This window comes from Leptosomus discolor, chromosome 15 (genome assembly GCF_034619465.1).
Source record: "Leptosomus discolor isolate bLepDis1 chromosome 15, bLepDis1.hap2, whole genome shotgun sequence".
Classification (NCBI taxonomy): domain Eukaryota; kingdom Metazoa; phylum Chordata; class Aves; order Leptosomiformes; family Leptosomidae; genus Leptosomus; species Leptosomus discolor.
Window position 1 is genome coordinate 287,488 of NC_141405.1, and position 22,278 is coordinate 309,765.

At 51.6% G+C, this 22,278-nt stretch overlaps 1 protein-coding gene across 1 annotated transcript in view; it reads right to left on the reverse strand.

Moving 5' to 3' along the window:
• Window positions 1-22,278, reverse strand: part of NTN1 (netrin 1) — a 105,017-nt gene that overhangs the window by 47,138 nt on the left and 35,601 nt on the right. Inside the window, exon 2 of the mRNA XM_086473399.1 lies at window positions 1,497-1,685. Coding sequence (XP_086329525.1) covers window positions 1,497-1,685 — 189 coding nt within the window. The remainder of the gene's footprint in view (window positions 1-1,496; window positions 1,686-22,278) is intronic.

A 22,278-nucleotide genomic window follows, 5' to 3' on the forward strand; every position in this document is an offset into this window, starting at 1 on the left:
AGCATCCTGTCACCCCAAAACCCTTTCTGGGGAGCACGAAGGTAAATTAGAATCAGGCTCTGGACATCAGCAAACACCTCTGCAAGCACACCGCTGCCCTGGGGGTGACGGATGCCCGCCTGCATCGCTGCCCAGCCCTGCTTGAGGAGAGCCCACGCCTTCACAATTCCCTTTGTTTGCCTCGACCTAACGCGCTGTTACTTCAGCTGTGACCCGGCCGTGAGAGCAGAAATACGAACTTTATTACCACACATATTCGCTTGGGACCAGGGGGCAAGGCATGGCTGCATGTGTCAGGGGTCTGGCCAGGATGCTGGGTGTTGGAGCTGGTGTGGAAGTAGCTCAGCCCCCCTGCACCCCTGCCTTCTGGCTCCTCGAGCCCCGAAACAGCAGCTCCTCTCCCCTCCAGAGCCATGGGCTGGGTTCAGATCCCACCAGCCCACGCGTCGGCTGAAGCTGTAGCTTGTTAGCAGCCTCAGCACAGGGTGGGTCAAAAATGTCTCATTGAAAGGGTTTTTACAAGGTGAAAAAAGGGGGAGTAGGGCTGTTTAAAGAAGCGATTTCTTTTTCTGCTTTGGCAAAGAATGTCTGTTTTCAGTGGAAAAAAAAAAACCATGAAGAAGCGTTTTCATTAAAAAATTGAAAACGCGGAAGACCCAAAGCTTTCCAGCCAAAAATACCCAGCTCAGGCCAAAAAGCTTTCTGTTCCTTGTTGAAATGAGTCCTTAGAGAAAAAAGAGCTCAAGCTTTCTTTGGGAAACCCCAGCATCTTTTAATCTGGTTTTTGAATGCTTGCTTGATTCCTTTAGCTGCATCTCAGGTTCAGGATTTATATCTCTTCCAGCAGACAGCTGAGAGTTAAAAAAGTTCATTTGCAGGATTTGCTCTTATTGCTGCTCCCGCCCCAGCTGAAGCCCCACTCACCTTCACGCCCACTGCAGGAGAAGAGAAAACCTCAAAAAAACTCCATTTGTTGAGCTCAAAATAAAATTGTTTCCCATTTTACTGTTCCCACCTCGTCCCAAGGAGTGAAATATTTTGTGCGTGGGTTAAGCTCTGCCTGTGCCCCTGCAAGGGTGAAGGGTGGGAGCAGGAGACGGGCATTTGGAGGAGGATGATTTACAGATGCTACATCTGACCCTGTATCTGGGATTTTGTGGAAATCTGCCCTTGTGTACGTGATGACCAGGTTAGCCGTGGCTATTGGAGCAGATGAAGCATGATTTGTAAGTATTAAAACAGAAATAATTTAAAGTAATCTTCAGCAGTGAGGACTTTTTGAATTTCAGTGGCCTGGTCCTCATCAGGAGGCTGAGGAGACCAGAGAGGTGATGGCAGGGAACATGGGGGCAAGAAGAGTCATTTCCAGGGCTTGGTTTGGGAATGGGGGGAGCAGGAATTCAGTGAGAGCAAGAGCTGCGGAAGCAGGAGCAGCAGGAAGGGGTTGGAGGATAAGAAGCTGTGTGGTCCCAGCTGTCCCACCCCCGACCCAGTACCTTTGCAGGCCTTGCGGTGGGAGATGGGCTTGCTGAGGTCCCGATAGAAGCCCTCCTTGCAGTAGTGGCAGTGCCGACCCGCAGTGTTGTGCCGGCAGTTCAGGCAGACGCCGCCGCTCTTGCGCCCCGACAGCTTGTAGAGCTCCATGTTGAAGCGACACCGCCGGGCGTGGAGGTTGCAGTTGCAGGCTGCGAGAGGCAAAGAGCGGAGACCGTCAGCATCCCTGCCTGGTCACGGAGGCGCCAACCCCAAGGGAACCCGTGTGCACGGCGCTGGGCACTCTCAAGGTGTGCTGCAGCAGGGCTGTCAGAGGATGGGGTGCTCTGGGGGCACCTCTGGGGAGGGGATGACAAATGTTAACCCACATCCCTCCTTGACCAGTGCTATGTCGTAAGTCCAACATTTTAGAGGGGAAGCTGAGGTCACCGAGACCTTGTTTCAGACATTGCGACTTGCAACAGGTATGCCTTTTGCCTCTCCCCACTCCTCCTGTGAATTAAGAGATGGGTGCAGGCAGGGCTGCGAGGGCAGGGAGCCCATCCATGGTTAGGAAACAGCAATGCACAACCCCCGGCTGCTCTTCCAGCTTTGTCCGAAGCGCTTTGCCCCATGCGAGCCCTGCTTGTCTCCCTTCTCATCTGGTCTCGCACTGTGGTGCTTCATATCGTGCTACTGCTTGGTACAAAGGCCTTCCCAAACTGCTGCAAACCCCCTGCTTCCCAACACCCCGGGAGCCCCCTCTGTCTACCCCCAGGGGAAAGAGGGTTTCCAACATCACCTGCCTGACCTTCCCAGTATTCCCGCTCTCACCAGTCCCAACACACATGCGTGCTTGAGCTCCAAATATAATTTCAAGACCTTCCTAGCTACCTTCTTCCCCGGCTTTCCTTCCCGTGCTTGGTACCCATAGCACAAGGCTCTGTTATGTGTCTGCAGCCCTGAACATCCCAATAAAACCTCACTTCTGCTTCCGCATCTCTCATCCCGCTGCCGGGACAGGGCCCGCCTGACATTCAGTTAAGCCAAATACCAAGAAGTCCCCCTCTGATTTGATTACATGTGCTGCAACTGAACCTGCTGGGAGATGTCCAGTTTCTCCATCATACGACGCCTAATGTCAATACAGGGACTATTTTAACATGGGGCCTTTGCAAAGGACAACTTCAGGACTTCAAAAGCTCGACCCCTCGCCTGCCTTTCCCCAGAGCTGTCACGGGAACATCAAGAGGCAGTTGCTGGGGCTCTGTGCTTTGCTGAGAATTTTATAGCTTGTTTTCTTTTCCCTTTGCTCTTATTTGCTCTTCACCCCCGAACAATGCATCTGTGCAATGCCAACCCACAGCTGGGCCTCTCAGCTCAGCACGAAGGTGTCACGGCTCTGGGCTTGTCACCTTCCTTTAGAGCAGGGATGTCTTAATCCCTCATTCCTTCCTGTTTACCTTATGGTGCTTGCCCAAGACAAAGACATGCTGTATTTGCTTAATTATCAAATTTCAGCCCAGAAAATTACAGTGCAGTTCCGGATTATTTATCAGGAACAATCCCCAGCTAACTCATGGCATGAAAGCAAAGGGGAGAGCAAAAACCTCTGGACACGTCCGACCAGCAGGATGGAGATTGCTCTCTCCATGCTTTGTGATCTGAATTCCTCTGGCTGATGTGGTGAAGCCCAACCTCACGTCCCCACCAAATGCTGGCAGAGCAGGAGAAGCAGCCACCAAGATGCTAATGGTGAGAAGAGTGGCCCGGGAGCGGTTCACCAGCTGTGAAGAAGTGAGATTCCTGACACCAAGTGGGGCCACGACTTTGAACTGTGGTTTGCCTCTCCTTAGATGAGCCCATCAGCCTGCGGGTGCATTTGTCATCTCCCAAAACAGGAGACAACCATCACGGAGACTGGAGATACAGCTCCTGCGTGCAGGGGGAATTGCTGCTTTTTAGATCTGGCTGGTCCCGCAGACACATTGGCTGATGCTGCAAGTGCACTTAAACAGCCTGTTTGCTTCCAAAAGAAGCGTGGGAGCACGCACCGGGCACTTTCTGCAGCCCCCCTTGTAGGTTTTCCTCCTTCCATCTCAATCTCAGGAGGAGCACTTCATGCTTGGCTAGGAGGGCCCCAGCAGCCCCTCAGCTCCGGTATTCTCCTTTTCCCATAGCGTGCCGAGCAGCCCCTGCCACCACGATGGCTCTGCCACAGTCAACACTGTACAAATAGGGGATTAGAGGTGATTCTTGCCCTGCAGAACGCATGACCTAAGCTTTTGGGAAGGAAGTGACATTTTTTAAAGTCCAAATCTTTGTTTTACAGAGAGGCGACCGAGATGTTGAGGTGAAACCCTTTTCCCAGGCATGCAGGAGGCACAGGGCTGAGGGCTGGTTCTTCTGCTCAGTTCAGAGCCTTCCCCCAGGCATGGACCAGCTGAAAGGCTCACCAGGACAGCAACATGAAGGATGTCCTCTTGGCTACAGCTAACCACCAAGGCAACACCTGTATTAGCGGCACGGCCTCAGGACTCAGCTCCAGCAGAGGAAAAAAAAGATTAAGGTCCCTCAATCTGAGGGCCTGTCATCCCTGCTGTAGCCTGTGACCATGCAGGCACATCTCCATTGTTCAAAGTCTCGAGGCTTGCTAGCAGCTCTGCCTTTGGTGCTACAAACCACAGGGTTTAGTCCCTGTTGACCAGCATGAGGAGACATTTCTCCAGGGGGTAGCATGGCCTTACAGAAGACCTAGTTTTTCCTTGAAGCTGGCAGAAATGCATGTTTTCCAAAGCATGAAAGCTCACCTCCTCCTAAAACTTGTATTTTAGGAGAGCTGGACTTGGTACTCGAGTATTTTGCAAGACTGCATTGGCAAACCCCTTTTTAAAATTCAACACTGAGGCCACACGAAAAGTGAGTGAAAATCTTTGCATTTCTTTGGGTTCGTTGATAAGCAGAAATGTTTTTGCAAAGCCAGAAAGGCAGAACTGGGATTTTCTCAAGATCTTTGCAAATACTTCAGCTGGTCCCACCAGGGCAGAACTGTGCGGGAATGTGGAGGAATGTGCGGGAATGCTTGCAGCCCTGCTCCTGAGATCAATGTTAAATTGATCTTCCGGGGATGGGAAAATCCAATGTCTGGAGAAGAGAAGAAGCTGAACGTCACAAGAAGCTGCATGGAGCTCCCCAAAACAGCCATCCCTGTCCTCACCCAGAGAAAATGACCTAAAGACTACATATGCCTCAGGGTATAAACCCTCCCAGGAGGGAGTGAATGAGCTGGGAGAAGGTGTGGGCTGGCCGACCCCCCTCCATGCCCAGCATCGCTGCAACTTGGCCTCCCTGCGAGCTCCCTGAAAGCACTGCAAGCAACCAGGCAGTGATGGCCACTGCTCCACCATGACTTCTCAGCTTTTTTGGCTTCATCAGCTCGGCCTTGGCTCATTCCCCTCCTTCCACCTGCACTCCCAGGGCACTGAGGACACCCGCTGGGCACTGATTGCCTCCTAACCCCATGTACACGAGTGCTTTTCCATCATCCACCCCCTCCCGATCCACCTGTTTGTTCAGGCAGAAGCGGCCAAATTGACCCAAGGGAAATGGTTTTAATTGAAATTACTGTCTCCTGTGCTCACCCTGAGTGTCTGAGTGGTCAGTGCTGTGCGCTGCTGGCCACCAGCCAGGGCTAGCTGGCAGCTCCATCTGTAGCCTGATGTGTTTGCAGATGCCTAATGGGAGAGGCTTGGTCTGACTGAAGGAAAACAGCAATCTTATTTATTCTTGACAATAGCACATAGGGACGGAAGAATTAGGGCAATGCAATAAATGACCCATCTAGGCGTCAGAAAGTCCTTGCTGGGACAAGGCTGGGACACGTCGTGATGGGATCCATCATGTTGGTGCTACAGCCTTGGAGAAAACCAGCAGTGGGGGCCTGGAGATGCTCAGTGCAGGCAATGCCTGGACACACTGCTGTCTCTGGCAGACAGCCGTTAGGACCAACGGGGACCTAGCAGCAGGTCATGATGCTTTTGGGTGCCAGCTCCAAATCCGTGCACAGTCCCCAGGTGCCGCGGGCAGGGTGTGTGGCTCACCCGGCCACATTTTCCCTGGACAGAGGCGCTCAGGAAATGGGGCTCCCGCCCACCCTTTCCCTGGGCCAGACGGTTAATCCCCTGCTGTGCTAAAGCATTTTGCCTCCTTCCTAACATGAATTGGCCTGGCTTTAATTTCCAGCCAGTGCTTCTTGGTTTGAATTTCCCTGCCACAGTAAGTGGCTCTTTAGCAACCCATCTTTTCTTTCTATGAATGCCTTCGCCAGCTGGAATAAAAATCACCTCCCAATATTGGCGTCACCTACGCTTCCCAAGCTTTGCTTTTCACCTGGTGGAGAAGGCACCCCTGCGTGGGCTGCAGATCCAGTACAGACCCAGCTATGGGCAAAACACGTGCCAGGTGCTGAGACCTCTCTGATGAAAGGTCCAGTTGCTCAACTAAGCTCAGTGCTGCTGTCTCCTGTTATCATCTTTCTCTTATTTTGCCAAGGACCTCACAAGCCTTTTGTTCGCTGACTTTATTGCGCACAGATGTACAGAGCCTCATCAAACAGTTTCTACCTGGGTTGCCAGGCTCTGATATGAATAACCAGATATCGCTTAAATGCAGATGTTCAGAAACCTGGAGAAGGTTGGAGCAGAAAAGGGGAAAGCTGTTGTTTGGAGCCAGGTGAAGAAACTACAGCAAAAGCATCTCCACGTTAAAAACAGTGACTTGGTTGAATTAATCTGTTGAAAAAGGTCAAGACGGGCAGGATTTTCCATTTGGGAGAACGAAAGGAGATGTGTGAGTGGGAGGTGCAGGCTGGAGCTGTGCGGTGGGAGCTGTGGCTGTGGTCTTTTGTGCTGCTGCCGTGTCCCCCGAGCCCCGTGTCCCAGAGCCCTGTGTCTCCCAGGACACATTCCTCTCTGCGGTTTTCATTCAGCAATGACAATGCTGCCCTTTCAAAAGACCCCACCCTTCCAAAACTTATATTTTGGCAATTTTCGAAATGCAAATTGCTTTTTAAACAAACGAAAACCCCAAAACATTTTGTTTCAATTTTTGCGAACAATAATATGGGGGAGGGGGGAAGGGAAAGGGGAGGATAGAAGAAGCCAGGGGCTGAAAGTAATCTCTAAGTTTGACTTGAATTTATGAATAGTCTCAGTCTCCTTAAAATTGTCCTTTTCCCAGATAACTTTTTTTTTTTTGCCATAAAATTGCTAGCTCAGCCATTATTCCTCTTCTGCAGGAGCAAGCCTTGCATGCATCATCCTGGATGCTGAGAGGGGCACCCTGACTGTGCCTATCTGGGGAGGGACTTTGCTCACAGGAGACCCCCGGAGATATCCTCAGGGATATTATTTTTGAGGGCCATATTGGTCAAGGAAACAGCCACCCTTAAATCAAAGAGAGAGAACAGCCAGAGTCAGCGGAGACCTGTCTGCTTGGTGGAGAAAACCTCTATGGAGACAGTGGGAGGGTGTCCCTGGTCCCCTACAGCCTTGCGTCCCTTCAAGACTACTTCAAGGTGGTTTGAGGATTTGAAGCAGCTAGGCATGAACCTGGAGCTGCTGGATGAGCTCCCGCATTGCTGCGTGCTGCCAGACCCCTCTGCTCCAGCACGGGCTGCGGTGCGTTGGGCTGCTGGGGCTGTGCCCGGTGAGTGATCCTGGGTGGTGGGGCCCTGCAGAGATGTCCCCTGGGGTCAGCTGACACTGCCCGAGCTGGGGAGGGGGTTTCTGTCCATGCTTGCTGCAGCCAAACGGCAAAGCATGGATGAACACCAGCCGTGGTGGCAGTGAAGTCCTGCACAGTCCAGCCACCGCGCATGACCCCAGGAGCTTGGAGCTGTTGGGACTGAGCAGCCGGATCCAGCTCTGGCTGCAGGGCAGGTGGCCCTGCACCCTCCCGTGTGGCTCAGTGCCACCCACCACAGACCCAGTTGGCCGACACTAAACAAAAACGTTTGCTCAGGAAAATTCATTTGCGTGCGCTGTTAAGTCTGAGTAAGGAGGAGGGTTGGAAATCGGTTTGGTTTGCTCGAGCTAATCCACCAAAGGGGAAATCCATCAGGGTGTTGTGGCTGTGAGGGAGAGACACAGGGTCTGTGCCAGGCCCCAGGTTTTTCTGACAGTCGGAGCAAAAAGGCGGAGGAAAGTGTGCGGATGTACCACAAAATGTGCAGCTATGGCTGGCATCGCCCATGAAACCAGAGCCACAAACCTGGCTTGCAGCAAAAGTAAGCATGCACTGGTGGTGGTGGGAGAGGAAAGCCCCATCCTTGCTGATACATCCCAGAGACCCCCCACCGCTGGGGTTGACAGCTTTTTTGGTAGCCCCTCGCACTCTGACCTGCTCTCCATGAGGCCAAATGCCTCTTGCCGCTCTCCACTGACAAGAAACACCCCTGAAAGCAAGAAAAGGCCAAACTGCAAATGTAGGTGCAGCAAGAAAGAGTGGTCCTGGGCAGAAAGACATTGAGAAAATCTTTCTGGTGGCACAAAAAGGGGTTGGGGAACTGAAGACTTTTCCATGCATAAAAAAACCTGAGGAATGGCAATTCTGAGGAAAAGCTCTAGACAAGATGTCATCAGAGTGACCCAGGACCTCCCTGGGGATGCTGCACACCCAAAGTGCCCTTCACTTCCCACTTTGCCCAGTTCCCAAGCCCCTACATGCCTCAGGGACTGGGAGGCCCTGGAGATGTTCCCCTGCCAACGTTGGTTCTGCAAAATATAACAGTGCTCTGCAATACTGAAGCAAAAGTTGGCAACAGCAACATTTACACCTGCCTGAGATTTCCAGTGATAAGACCCTCATTTTCTTTCACATGAAAATATGTCAAACTCACTGTTTGCACTGAAATGTTTGAGGCCGGGTGCCTGACTCAGGCTGAATATTTCTGGAAATGTTCCTGCTAAAATGATTCAGCTGCTAATGAGAAAGAAGGCTAGTGAAAAAGACAGTGTTGTGCCAATGCTAACAAATTTGGGGATTTCTTAAAGAAAATCTATTGCCCTTATATTTGAAGCCAAGTCTTAAAAAGAAAAACATTTCTCCCTGGTAGGGATGTGTCTTTTGATGTGTCTAAGAAGAACTGCTCAAGCCGGGACGAGTTTCTAAATCACTGAAAAATGGGAGACACGTTCGGTTGGAGTTGATGGAGCTTTGGAGTTGATGGAGCTTTGCAGTTAAACTCCCTGCAGATCTTATTTTCACTGGCCAAACAAAGAGACAGGGCAGTAGATGCTTGTCCTGTCAGTGGACTCACAGGTGCTGAGCGCGGCAGTGCCAACCCACAGTGCTCCATCCTGCCTTCAGTACAAGATCCACCTCCGTACGTCAGGCCTTCCCAACAGCCATGGTCATTGGCAGGCCTGTCAGCGGGATGCTAGGGAGGAGGTAGGAGAAGCAAATGCTAAACAGCAGAGCTTGGTGGATTCAACTCATGAATGTGCTTTGGGGATTGCTCTCACCCCAGCAGACCATAGGGGTAAACCAGGCCCGTCCATGGTGAACCAGCTGTCCATCAGCACATGTAGCCAGCTCAAATACTGGCTGTCGGCAGCAGAGAGCTTGGCAAATCCAACAACCAGTATGTTGTCTCTGGCATGTGGTTTTGAGAACAGATAAAGGGAGATAGTCCAGAGATGCTCATAGATCAAACCCAAAAGAGGTAGAAAAAAGTCCAATCAGATCAGCTACTGAGGGTTACTTTGCTGACACTCACCATTACCAACTTTTCTCCAGTGCTGTGAGACCAAAGCTCTTCTCAATAGCACAAGATCTCTGGAGAGCACGTAGCAGCTGCTGTAAACCAGGCACCGTGACTGCCTGTCAGCCCCTCCAGCCCCCATGCCATAGGAGCTGGTTCCAACAGTGACAGACACTACTCGTGATTTAACCCGTGATGTGAACTTGTCTGACTGTGGTCTGATATATGTTTTTATTAATTTTAGGGAGGGAGATCTTTTCGTAACTGCTTCCACATTTATTATTTCCAGACTGGACTGGAGCACCGAAATCTCACTAGGTATTTCCTGGCTGTCCACATGGTATTTCTGGCCCCACAGGAAGCATCAGAGGAGCAACAGCAAGACTTATTCCTGGGAGATTTACAGCTCTGAGATGTTCAGATTATGAGCCAGATTTTAATAATCTCTGAGCACTGGAGATCTCCCCATTGCTAGCCAGCACACGTGGCAAACAGCTGCTCGCAGAGAGCAAGGTCTCACTGATATGTGTATTTCTGCCTTGAACCCTCAGGGACATCTCCAGTGACCTTTGATGGCTTCTTCGAAGCCACCAGGCAGCTGACTGTCTAACAACAGGCAATGAGGATAGATGAGAGACCTATGGGCCTGTTGTGTTGCATTGAAACATTGAGATTTGTGGCAGCCTCTCACCCAAGGCATTTTATCCCAAGACAAAAGCAGTCTTACTCAATACAGGATGCAAATCACAAAGCAAGCCTAGCCCTGGTGCAGCACACACAGTTGTACTCAAAGTGCCTGAAAATGGGCTGCAAATTGCCCTTGCTTCCTCCAGCCAGTGTGCTGGGAGGGACACCAGCTGCTTTTCAGCAGAGACTGGAGTGGAGTCTTCTTCCACCTAGAGCACCTCTGAAAGCTGCCTGAAGATGAGGGCTTCGGCCTCATAGTCTACATAGACATGGTCTACTGCTTCACTAACCTGATCTCTTTCTATGACAAGGTGACCCGCTTACTGGAGGAGGGAAAGGTTGTGGATGTTGTCTACCTAGACATTAATAAAGCCTTTGTCACCTTTTCCCACAGCATTTTCCTGGAGAAACTGGCTGCTCATGGCTTGGACGGGTCTACGCTTTGCTGGATAAAAAACTGACTGGATGGCCAAGCCCAAAGAGCGGTGGTGAATGGGGTTCGGTCCAGTTGGCAGCCAGTCACAAGTTCCCCAGGGCTCAGTGTTTGAGCCAGTTCTGTTTCATATCTTTATCAACGATCTGGACAAGGGGATCGAGGGCACCCTCAGTAAATTTGCAGATGACACTAAATTGGGCAGGAGTGTTGATCTGCTCGAGGGTAGGGAGGCTCTTCAGAAGGACCTGGACAGGCTGGATCGATGGGCTGAGGTCAATTGTACAAGGTTCAACAAGACCAAGAGCTGGGTCCCGCCCTTGGGTCACAACAACCCCACGCAGCGCTACAGGCTGGGGAGGAGTGGCTGGAAAGCTGCTCGGCAGAAAAGGACCTGGGGGTCCTGGTCGGCAGCAGCTGAACATGAGCCAGCAGTGTGCCCAGGCGGCCAAGAAGGCCAACAGCGTCCTGGCCTGTGTCAGCAACGGTGTGGCCAGCAGGAGCAGGGAGATGATCGTGCCCCGGTACTCGGCACTGGTGAGGCCTGTGAGGAGTTTTGGGCGCCACGGTATAAGTAAGACATTGAGGTGCTGGAGCGTGTCCAGAGAAGGGCAAGGAAGCTGGTGAAGGGTCTGGAGAACAGGTCTGGTGAGGAGCATCTGAGGGAGCTGGGGTTGTTCAGTCTGGAGAAGAGGAGGCTGAAGTGAGACCTTATCGCTCTCTGCAACTACTTGAAAGGAGGCTGTGGTGAGGTGGGGGCTGGTCTCTTCTCCCAACTAACAAGTGATAGGACAAGATGAAATGACCCCAAGTTGCACCAGGGAAGGTTTATATCGGATATTAGGAAGAATTTCTTCACCAAAAGGTTGTCAAGCATTGGCACAGGCTGCCCAGGGAAGCGGTGGAGTCACCGTCCCTGCATGTATTTAAAAGATGTGTAATGTGGCACTTAGGTACATGGTTTAGTGGTGGGCTTGGCAGTGCTGGGTTAACGGTTGGGCTTGATGACCTTAAGGGTCTTTTCCAACCTACATGAGCCCATGATTCTATGATCATGAGTCTGCCTCAACAAGGACTGGAGGAACCATCTCTGAGGGCTGGGATGAGACTTCCAGGTGGACCTCACCTGGGGGCTGACCTATGGCTGGGAAGGACATGGACAAAGTGCATGCCAGGCTTTCCTCTCCTGTACTGAAACTGCCGGCACATCACACCCACATTCAGGTCCCAGCACGGCCAGTGAAGTGATGGCACTTGCAGGCACATTCTAGGTGATCTAGCAAGAGCTCCCTTTTCTTCAGTAGCTGTAGGATTTAACCAGGAGGTTTTCTCTGCAAATCAGGTATTGTGCAGGAAGTTTGCAGATAAGCTTCAGCCTCGAAAGAGCTTAATTAATTTTATTTTTTTTTTGAGAAAAGAAAAGTGAAGTAGTGAACTCTTTATTTCAGTCTGGGAGATGATACCAGGCTGTCATCAGCCTGCTTTATTTAATTGAACCATTCAAATCCAGCCTCCTGAGGTTGTAAATGCTTTGAAATGAATTGTTTCCATCCCGTAATTCATCCAGATGCCATTGGAAGGCAGGAGCTAACAGGAGAGCTCACCCAACAACCTATGGGTTATCAGAAAAAGCATACAGCAACCAGCCCCTCATCAAGTGTCAATGTCTATTTAGAGCCCAGTGGAATCCTCTTGGGAACAATTTATCCACTTAGGCCCTGGCCTTGTGGTTTCCCTCTTATCTGGTACAGATCTCAGCAGCAGCTTTCCTCTGACCGCCGCAGGGGTTGTGGTACTTCGCAAGACCTTTCTCCTCTCTCTACCCCACACCACGGTGCTTACCTCCTACCTGGCCAGTCTACTAACCTCAACAGGCAGTTATGAACTGCTGCAGGTTGAGTGGTTTTTCAAGGTGACAGAGTCAGCACCCCAGTCCTCAAACACCTGGTCTCACCAATACTATGGTGTTTCTGTAAAACCAGAGCCCCACAGCTCAAAAGGAGGGCACAGGGATCTGTGCACTGCAAACCTCAAAGTGACGCTCCAGCTCAGACCAAGGGGCAAGAGTCAGCACACCCAGTGCACAGGCCATCACTGCCTCAGCCCGAAACGTTTTCCTGTAAGTTTTCGTACATTTCTGATGCAGGAGTATATCAGACACTTGAGGGTTACTGTCACAGCAGAAACAGATATTGAAAGAACTTGCGCATTCAGAGCAAAGGTTACTCAAAACGCGAAAGGCCTGATAATGCAAATAGCCCAGAAAAGGGTCAAAAGATTTAAAAATCTGTATTAAAACTGCCCAGCCTAAAAGGACCAGGGATACAAACAGCCTTAGCTTTGCTTCTATCACTGAACCAAGGAGCCAGAAAACTTGGCCATGATTCCCCAACAGCCGAGGGGTGAAAGCAATGCAAAGCGGTTTTAAACTAGCTCATGCTGTGATTCCTCCAGGGCAGACCCAGCTTAAAATGATGCTACTCGTGTGCCCGTCACTGCCTCTCTGGTTGTGCTAATTCAACCGCCTTGAGGTCGGGCTGTGCTGGGCTCTAGTTTAAAAACAAACAAAGCGTGTTCACAAACGTGTTTTGTTTTTTTAACCCTAGATCATTTCCCAATCTTGCCTGGACCAGGGCCAGGGGAATTGTTAAAATGGCCCCAGCCAGACCTGCTACTGAAGGGATCCTGCAGCTGGGAGCTATGGAGTGTCACCAGAGCCCGTCACGAAGCCATGCATAATCTGTGGACGATCATGTCCCCAAACACAGCAACATCCCCTCCAAGGTGACATGGAGTCCGAGTCACAGTGCTGCTGTACCAGAAACAACTCTCCAAAGACCGTCTCTCATAGGATTTTCCTTTGGAGGCAGTCAGCACTGCTTTCTCCTTTGAATGACTCTTTTGTCCTTCCCCACCCATCACTTTGCCGCTGCCTTCCCTCTCTGCCAGGGTCGCATTTCCTCGTCACCCCAGGCAGTGCCAGTGGCTGCATCTGTGGATTTACACACACACCCCCAGGCCCCCCCTACCCCTGTGCCAGAGAGGAAAAGGAGGCCTCTGCCCAGAAGACGACATCCTTGTCAGAGCAAGGAAAGGATGCTACCCTGCAGGCAGCTCCCACGAGTGACCCATGGAGCTGCTGTGTTATACAGCGTGGAGAGGGACTCTCCAAGGGGATGGTCTCCTCATTTCGTCCCATATTGTGGGCCTGTTTGGGTGATGGTCCTGCCTGTGCCTGCAGATGCTGCTCCAGCCCTTGCCTCGCTCTGGGAGATGGAGTACGGAGTGGCTTTGAGAGCGCTCACTGCGGCCTCCTCCCCTTCCTCATGAATTACAAACCTCAGCTTGGCCACTTGACGTGCCAGACAGTAACACAAGCTTGACAGATGACGGCTCTCGGGAAGCGTTTTGGTTTCTCTCTGAGGCCGAGCTGGCTCAGAGGAACAGTTGGCAGCTCAGCACATTCATTTCCACCCGGCGGAGCGGGGCTGAGGTCTGTGCTGCCGCGGAGAGGCTGGCCCTGCGGGCTGTCCGCCCTCCATGCAACACAGCCTGAACTCGGCCACTTTTGCTTGGCGGCTCTTTCCCTGGCAAGGAGATGCTCCCCAGGACAGTTTTCCTTCTCAGGCGGGAGGCAAGACCAAGAGGAGCTGAAAAACTCATCTCTGCCTGTGCCACCCCCAACTGCAAAGCCCTGGCTGTGTCACAAGGGACACACAAGTCCAGACAAGAGACCAGAGCCTTGAGCCAGTCTAAGCTGCTGGAGCTGAGATTGAGAGTCACCCATTTTTTGAAAGTATTTTCCAACCCTATTACAATAATTAACGCACTTCAAAATATATTAGTGCTTTGTAGGATGGGTTTTTTGCATCAGCTGTTGTGCAGTGAAGAGCTAATGTCTTTAAAAGCAGAGATCAAGGACCGCTGGTCCAAAATAAGTCTTAATCTTCCTTGCATGGTAGGTCTCTCTCTGTTTTTCTGTCAATGAGATTCCCTATCACTTTGGGGTGGTTCAGTTCAAACACCCTGAAGAGGGCCTGAGCCCCTGGAAATCTGCAAAGTGCTTTACTGAGGCAGGTGTGTACATGGGAAACATCATTCCAGAAGCCTGGGGCTAGGCACTAACACAACTCCTCCCTGTTATGCTAATAAAATGCAGTAGATTGCTGCAAATTAATCCCCACTCAATCAGTCCTACAGTGACTATGAAAACAGTGGCCATCCATCCCCCCATGTATGGCTGGAGGAACGTAGGCAGACGATCACTGGCACATGAGTTCGTTCCCTCTGCTCTACCCTTGTTCCTGCTCTGCAAACACCCCAAAATTTAGTAGCTATCGATGCTAAGACAACAAGCAGAGTCAGCTCTCCCCTCTTCCAAGCTCACTCCGGCCCATCACTGCCCACCATTCCCAAGGCACATTCTGTTGGTGCATGGGCACACACTTCGCTGGGCCATCGCAGCTGGTGACAAGCACAGCTGCACCATCCCCTTCCACGTGCTCTGGCACATGAATGAACTTTATCAGATGCAGAGAAGGTCATGTCATGGCTCTGCTACTGAGCCCAGTATAGTCCTGGCCAAGCCTCCTAACACCGCTGTGCCTCAGCTTCCCTTTCTGGAAGAAGGCATGTGCCTCAGAGGAACCCTGGGAGGGTTTTGTGGTGGGAAAGGCTGAGAGCTCTGTGTAACAGGATCCAGAATTGTCTGTGGGTCTGCAGAAAGATGTTAGATGAGTTACAAAAACTCAGCTCTAGCTGGGAAACCTCAACAGAGATGGATTTTAATTCTGCTTCTAAGTTTTCCAAAACCTGAGCTAAAACCTGCAACCACACAGTCCTGAACACGAATCCCAGCGGCTGATGGAGCAAGCATCCACCTCACATCCCACAGTAACCCAGACCCTGTACCAGCTCCGGGCTGGCTTCAAAATGCCATGCAGGTGTGAAGAGTCGGGACGCCTGTGTTTGCTCAGTGATATTTGCACCTTCGGGGCTGTGGACAGAGCTCTCCTTTGTGGCCGCGGCTGAGCCTGGGTAAACAGAGCTATCTTATCACTGGGACGTTATCAGGGGATCTGAGAAAGAAGGAAAACTCTGGCTTATGTGCCTGACCTCCCAATCAGCGTTATCATCGGCAAAGACATGAAAGTATTTCACAGAGGTGTTGGGACAAGCTTGTCTGTCCTGCTACCCCCATCATCTGGGACAGCAGCTTTCTGCTCGGTGCTCCCCGGCCAGGCTGGGCAGTCCGGGGAGTCCCCTGCAAGGCACTGGTGTATTTTGTTTTCCTGGAGATTGGGGTTTTATCAAAAGCTGACAGGCTTATCCCACGTTATCAGAGGAGCAGTGCTACTGTTAATGGTTTTCTGTAACAGGCTCTGAGCAAAAATGTTGATTGCTGCCTGGGCTCGAGCAGGTTGGAGAGGGCAGGCAGCCGACACGGATGAGCACAGCATCCTGTCCCCGCTGCGGAGGTGTCTGTGTGAACAGGACTTAGGCTCTGGCCTTGTGGTTTCCCTCTTATCTGGTACAAATCTCAGTAGCAGCGTTCCTCTGACCACTGCAGAGGTTGTGGTACTTCACAAGACCTTTCTCCTCTCTCTACCCCACGTCGTAGTACTCGCATGTCCTTAGTTGTCCTGCAATGTTTAACATCTAGACCCCAGCACCTGTGAACATTAAAAAGTCATATCCCACCCCCTGAAAGGGAGCAGCTGTCAGCTTGGGTGTCCCACACACATGTCCATCTGGAACACAGTACTACACCTTCTCACTTTCCCTGTGATTGCCTTGGGATATGGTATTTTTCCTTTCGCTTGCTTCACAGCTGACTAGTGATAGTCTGCACTGGCTGAACTCACCCCAGAGATGGATCTGGGCTGCTGTAAGTGATGGGCTATTACCTGATCATTCAGCAGCCCTGCTGCTCCTCAGATGCCAACATCTCAAGCAGCCTCATGGTATGCACTCATCCTCACAATCAGCTATTATCCACTTTTATAAATGGCCAAACCAAGGGGCGGAAAGGTTTTGGTGTGGGATTGTAGAGCTATCTTTGGGGTCATGGGACCTATTGGGCAATGTAGAACAGGGACTTGAAGCCAAGTCTCCTCTAACTTAAGCCAGTGCTTGAGTATAGTCCTGAGGGCACAGACGCTTGGTGGTACAGGACAAGGGGAACGGGTGGGTATGGACACACCCTGCCAGCACCAGAGGATGCCCCATGAAGGATGCTCAGCTCCCAGCTCTGTCCAGCTCAGCCCATCCCTGAGGTGGTGTGGGGCTGCGACTGGTCCCACTGACCCAGTTTCACCAAAGATGAAGCAGGCAGACACCTACTCAGTCCTGAAGCAAAGCCACCAAATCTGGCCCTCCAGCCACCCTCAGGCAAGGATGATGCACCTGGAAATACAGCAGCGCTTCATTGCCCAGCCCAGAGCCTGCAGCTGCCTGCATGCTTTTAAGGGTCGCTTAGGGCAAACTTTGATGGTGTAAAGTCAAAACACACAGCCCAGCCTTCCTGGGGTTGTTCCTCTGTTTCTCTCTGAGGGATTTAATCCAGATCAAAGCTAGTCAAACACAGGGATTTCCCAGCTTTTCTGCTGGGGTGAACCTCCCATGCATGCCATGGCCCTGGGACACTGCCTTGGCCAGCCTGGCCCTTGCTGCTCCTTTCACCCAAGCAGGGGGGCCGGGAAAGACCAGAACTGTTTGAAGAGGATGGTTAATCCTCTGACATGACAGCATTCATGGCAACTGGGCAGGTCTTTGGAGAAAGGCTTTACACGAACACACAAACACATAAAGCTGCACATGCTTCAGGGCAGCAAGGGCTGTTTTCGGCTATGGAAACTCTTTGCTTTTCATTTTAGCCAAGACTTAAGGAATAGACATGCCCAGGGGTGGGTTCACTGGAGGTAGGAGGAGAATGCTGGGGCACCCCCCTGTCCTAACATCACACAACCTGCATTTTCCAAGCTCCCTGCTCTCCACTGGGCTGTCACTATGAGGCCCTTGCAGCATCCTTCGCTCACATCCCTAACACCAGGGTCACTGCCAACAACCACCCCGGGGCAGAGAAGGGACTGAGCAGTGGTGACAAGACAGCCCAGGCCCAAGCAAAGGTGCTGACAACCACTTGAAGGCAGGAGAGGAGGAGGGGGTCGGCACAAGGGGCCTAATGGAGCCCCGGGTGTCCTAGCAGCCGCCTTCTCCCCTGCCCAGGGCCACCACACGGCTCCTGTGACTGCCAGGCAGATTTTATCAGAACCCTTTAATTAGCTTATCATGGGCAATTAGCTCCACAGCTCACACTGCCCCTGGCACAGTCTGCAGATCTGGATCGTTTCAAATGAGGGCTGCAGACGTGTAGACATCCCTGCGAAACCGCGGTGATACTGGAGATGGCAAAGACAACTCTCTGAGACAGCCTTGTGCAACTCAAGCCAATGGATGGGCCATTTTGGCCCTAAAATTGTCCATCCCACCACCTTGAGAGAAGGCTTCATTCTGTCCTGGATCTGAGCCTGGTCCGTGACCATCCCTGTGGTGACAGCAAGGAGGGAGATCAGGGGCTTATGTGGACATGGGGCAGCCTGGGCACAGGCAGGAATTGAGCCGTGTCCCCAAAAATCCTGAAGAGAGTCAATAACATATTCCCATCCAAAAATACCCTGAAGTTATGCCTACAGCTTAAATCTAACATGTCAGGGACACTTCTCAGCTCATGTCCAGACTTCCCTCCCTCCTCTTCATCACAAATGCCCCATGGGAAGGGTCGCTGGATGTATGACCCTGCATTGTCTCTGGAAAATCAGGGGAAGCTGATCCAGGCCAGCCCTGCGCCAGGGACCATGTCATGCTGATGGTGCAGAGAGCCAGGCTTAGTTCTCATGGCGAGAGGGTGGCCGCAGTGTGGCGGTGCCACATGATGTGGCTTCTTCTCGCATCACACCTGAGGTAACATCTTACTGCTGCGTGGTGGGGTAGGAAAAGCCTCTTGCCCTTGGGCTGAAAGGTTAATGATGTAGAGGGCAGGGTGACAGGCCTAATCCCTTCATCTTGGGCTTTTTTTCCCTTTGTTTTTTGAAGCTATCCCCACTTTCCTGCAGTCCTAGCTGCTGCACTAGGCTTAGACCGAGTCTGCCTCAGTGGGATACCGGCTCTGGTCTTCAGCTGAAGTTCATGAATTCTGACCAAGCATTGCAGAAAGGAGACTGCATTTCTTTTAAGGAAACTGCATTTCCTCCAGTTACAGCAACCGGCTGGGAGTGAGGAGTCCTGTGTTTTAATCTGGCCTCCGCTTTTGAGTCTTGGTTGTTGCTCTGAGCCAAACCTCTGATCCTGCTGTGCTTCATTTTCAGGCACGTGTGCCCCAGAAACTTTTTTAAAATTAATTTTTCATACAGAACTCTTGTGCTTGATGGATGCAGTGAGAAACTATTTCCCAAACAGGAAAGAGGACCTCCCTCCCCCACCTCCTCTCTCTCATGGATGTTTTTATAACAACATCAATTGTCTGCAAAAGACTTATTCCTTTCTGACCTCAAAACAAATCCTGGTTAGTGCATTCCAGAATGGCCACAAAATGAGTCTGAATGACTTCACAGGGCCTGGCAAGAGGCTTCCCATAACAATAGACAGTTAGCGAAGGGCCTGGTCCTGGCAGATGGGAACCACCTTGGCTTTGCTGGGGGCTGAGGGTGCTGAGCGCCTCAGGAACAGACCCCAAGCACTGGGGCCATGTGCTGCTGATTTCTCCAGCGTTTCTGACTTCAGCTTCTCCCTATTTCCCCAAAGTCTCCATCCATGAGGACAACCCTGCTTGTCCTCTGTCCCAAAGCCCCTGTGAGCGGTTTGGGCCAAGGAACATTTCTGGTGTGGGCAATGGGCTCCTTGTGGCCTGAGCCAGCTGTACATGGCATGAGCAGGAGAGACCTCCCAGATGTCTTGCTGATGAACCACGGCAATCAAGGAGAGTCTACGGTGGGGTGACAAAGGGAAGGAGAGCCTAAAGACCTCCAGTCCGATGCCCGAGGGTGGATGTGTCTCCCACCATCCAGCAAGCTATGCCACGTCCAGCCCAAGGCTGCCCGATGGCAGAGGTTTAATCATAGAATCATAGAATCACAGAACAGTTTCAGTTGTAAGAGACCTTCAAGATCATTGAGTTGAACCTTAGTCCTAGCTCTATCAACATCACTAAACCACGCCCCTAAGTACAACATCTACCCTTCTCTTAAACACCTCCAGGGATGGTGACTCCATCACCTCCCCGGGCAGGCTCTTCCAATACCTGACAAAATGCAGACCAGCATCTAGTCCCAGGTCTGAACAGGGATGTGGGCATTTTGGGGTTGTCTTCCATTTCCATCCCTGAATTTAACAGAAATCATCTTCTAATGGTGATGTGGCCATCACAGCACCAGCTGGCTGGGGGTGGGTGAGATGATGCATCTCACAGCCACTTCCCATGGTGGCACATCTGGTCCTGCCCTTGGCTAGGTAAAAAATCTGCCACGCCTCTGAAGTGGCCAGACTTGCTCAGCCCCAGCAGCCTCGCAAGTGCTCCTGGTTAACAGGCTCCTCACCGGGCATCGCACATTCACAGCTGTTACAGCCCAATTTTCAAATTTGCAGTCCTGCATGGCTGGACCGCAGCGATTGTCACAAGACCCAGACCCACCAGCCCAGAGACTGCAGGATCCCAACTCGGCCAGGAGGCATTTTCCAGCCAAACAAATCATCGATTGATTAAAGCAGCTTGGGACCAGACAGAGCTGCTCACAAAGTCATGGTGACTGAGCTCTAAAGAAACACTGATTTTCCTGTTAGGTCATTGGAAATACCCATCTGGGCATTTTTGAAATGCGGCATTTTGGGTTTCCGCTGCGAAAATGTGCTGCAAAGCCAAGGTCACCTCAAGGCAACCAGAGGAGGGAAATCAAGCCACAACCAAGCCAAAGGGAGTTTTGGGGTGGGGGATCAGATAAAACATTTCTACGGCCTGAAATCCTGGAGGAAAGCGGGGAAGGGAAGTGTGCAGGACAGCAGATGCTTTGGCACGAAAAAGGAAACAAGCTTGAGCTCAAGCCCACCTCCAGACAGAAAAGTTTTTGCAGTTCCCAGCTTGGCCTGAGCCGCAGGCGCTCACCCGCTCTCAGCTCCCCTCCCCAGGCATGCAGGACCACACAGCTATGCCCCGGGATGGGAGATCCCTCCAGAGCAGAGTTAACTGCCCGAAACCCACCCTTCCCACCTACATGAGCCAGAGCTGCCTGAAGCAAACCCCTGCCCGTGCCTTTGCTCACCCCAAAGTAAACCTGGAGGCCTCAGGGAGACATAGACACATATTAGCTCCAAAAAGCCTGACTGCAGCAGGGACTGATGTGCAAAATCCCACAGAAGTTTTTTTGGCTGGGTTTTTGGGCCAGCTGCTATGGAGGCCACCAGCTGTCTCCATGGGGAAGACCAGCCATGTCCCCAGGGGTGATGGGTGCCAGGTACCACCCTACCAGCCACAGTCTCAGAGCCGAGCAGGACGACCATCCCCACTCCTCACCCAACCCCAGAGCAGCTCAGGGCGCTCCTGTGCACATCAGTTCTCTTGCCTTCCTTTGGGCAACTGGTTTCCCAAGCCAAACCTCTGAAGTGTCTGTGGTTTGCCGATTGCTGAACACAAGACTTTTAAGTACTTGTTTGCCACGGTTTGTATCTCTGGCACAAAGCTCGCCGCAGCCCTGGAAATAACCCTGAGCTGAAGCCTGATCCCCACGGCAGGAAATAAACATAATTTTATAAGCGCTAACAGACAGCAGAGTACCGGCAGGAATATGCAGCATTTCCTAGGAACCCAGATGTTTGTAAACTGACAGGCTGCACCGCGCTCGCGCTGATGTCAGGGAATGCTCAGGGCCTAAAGGGATGTTCCTACATTAGGAAACAATGTCTTTGAAAACCACAAAAACAGGGAGTCCAGGGTTGAGATGAGGAAAATGAACCCATGACACCCACCAAAGTATCACCTTGCTGTCAGACCCAGAGGAGCGATCAGGAGCAAATGCTAGCCTAACAAGGGTGGTATGGCAAGGTGAGGCTGAGGTGCAAAGGGGACATGGCTCTTAGCCCCGCATTAGTGGTTGAAGCTCTTCTAAGTTCTTACGGGCTTGAATTTGGTCCTTAGCATTTTCTGGCTGCCATGAGGGGTGTTGGACTGAGGTCCTGGCAGTCAACAGTGGCATGGTTGCTGATTCCACTTGAAAAACAGATGTGTTTTCACCTGAAAGACGTGGGAACTTCCAGTCACAAGCAGAGAAACAAACTCATCTTCACCAGGACAAACATTGCTTCTTTTAAAATTGTACTTGGACAATCAGCCCAAAGCGCTCTCTGAAGTATCCCCCCAGGAGCTCAAGTCTTCTTCACCTATGGCCAGGCATGTTCCCCGAGAGGGAGAAAACCTTTCTTCTCCCTTTGAAAGCGGCAAAGCAGATTTGTTCCAGCTGCACCATTTCAGGGAGTGCAAGTGAGAGGGATTTATTTATTGCTTTTGTTGACAAGCTAAACTAAACTGACACTTGTAATCTGAAATCGGAGTATCTACTGCAGCCTTGCACTGGAAGTCTGTGGGTGAGAGCTGAACTGGTGCCATCAGCTGGGCTCTGGGTATGGCTCAGTCTCATTGCACGTCCAGCCCTTCCCAGGACGTTTCACCCCCTTCTCCAACCAGCACACAGGGTAAGCAGCGCTGTAGCCGGCAGCACGTGTGAGGTCCTTTGAGCTGTGTTAGCCAGTGAAGGGGAGACATAAAAATTGAGTTTTTCAAATAGTGTTTCAAATGCAACTTCAGAGCCCTTCCACAAGGATGGGATGGGGGTGTTTCTGCCTGGGGACCAGCAGCGGGTGGCTGGGAGTGCTGCAG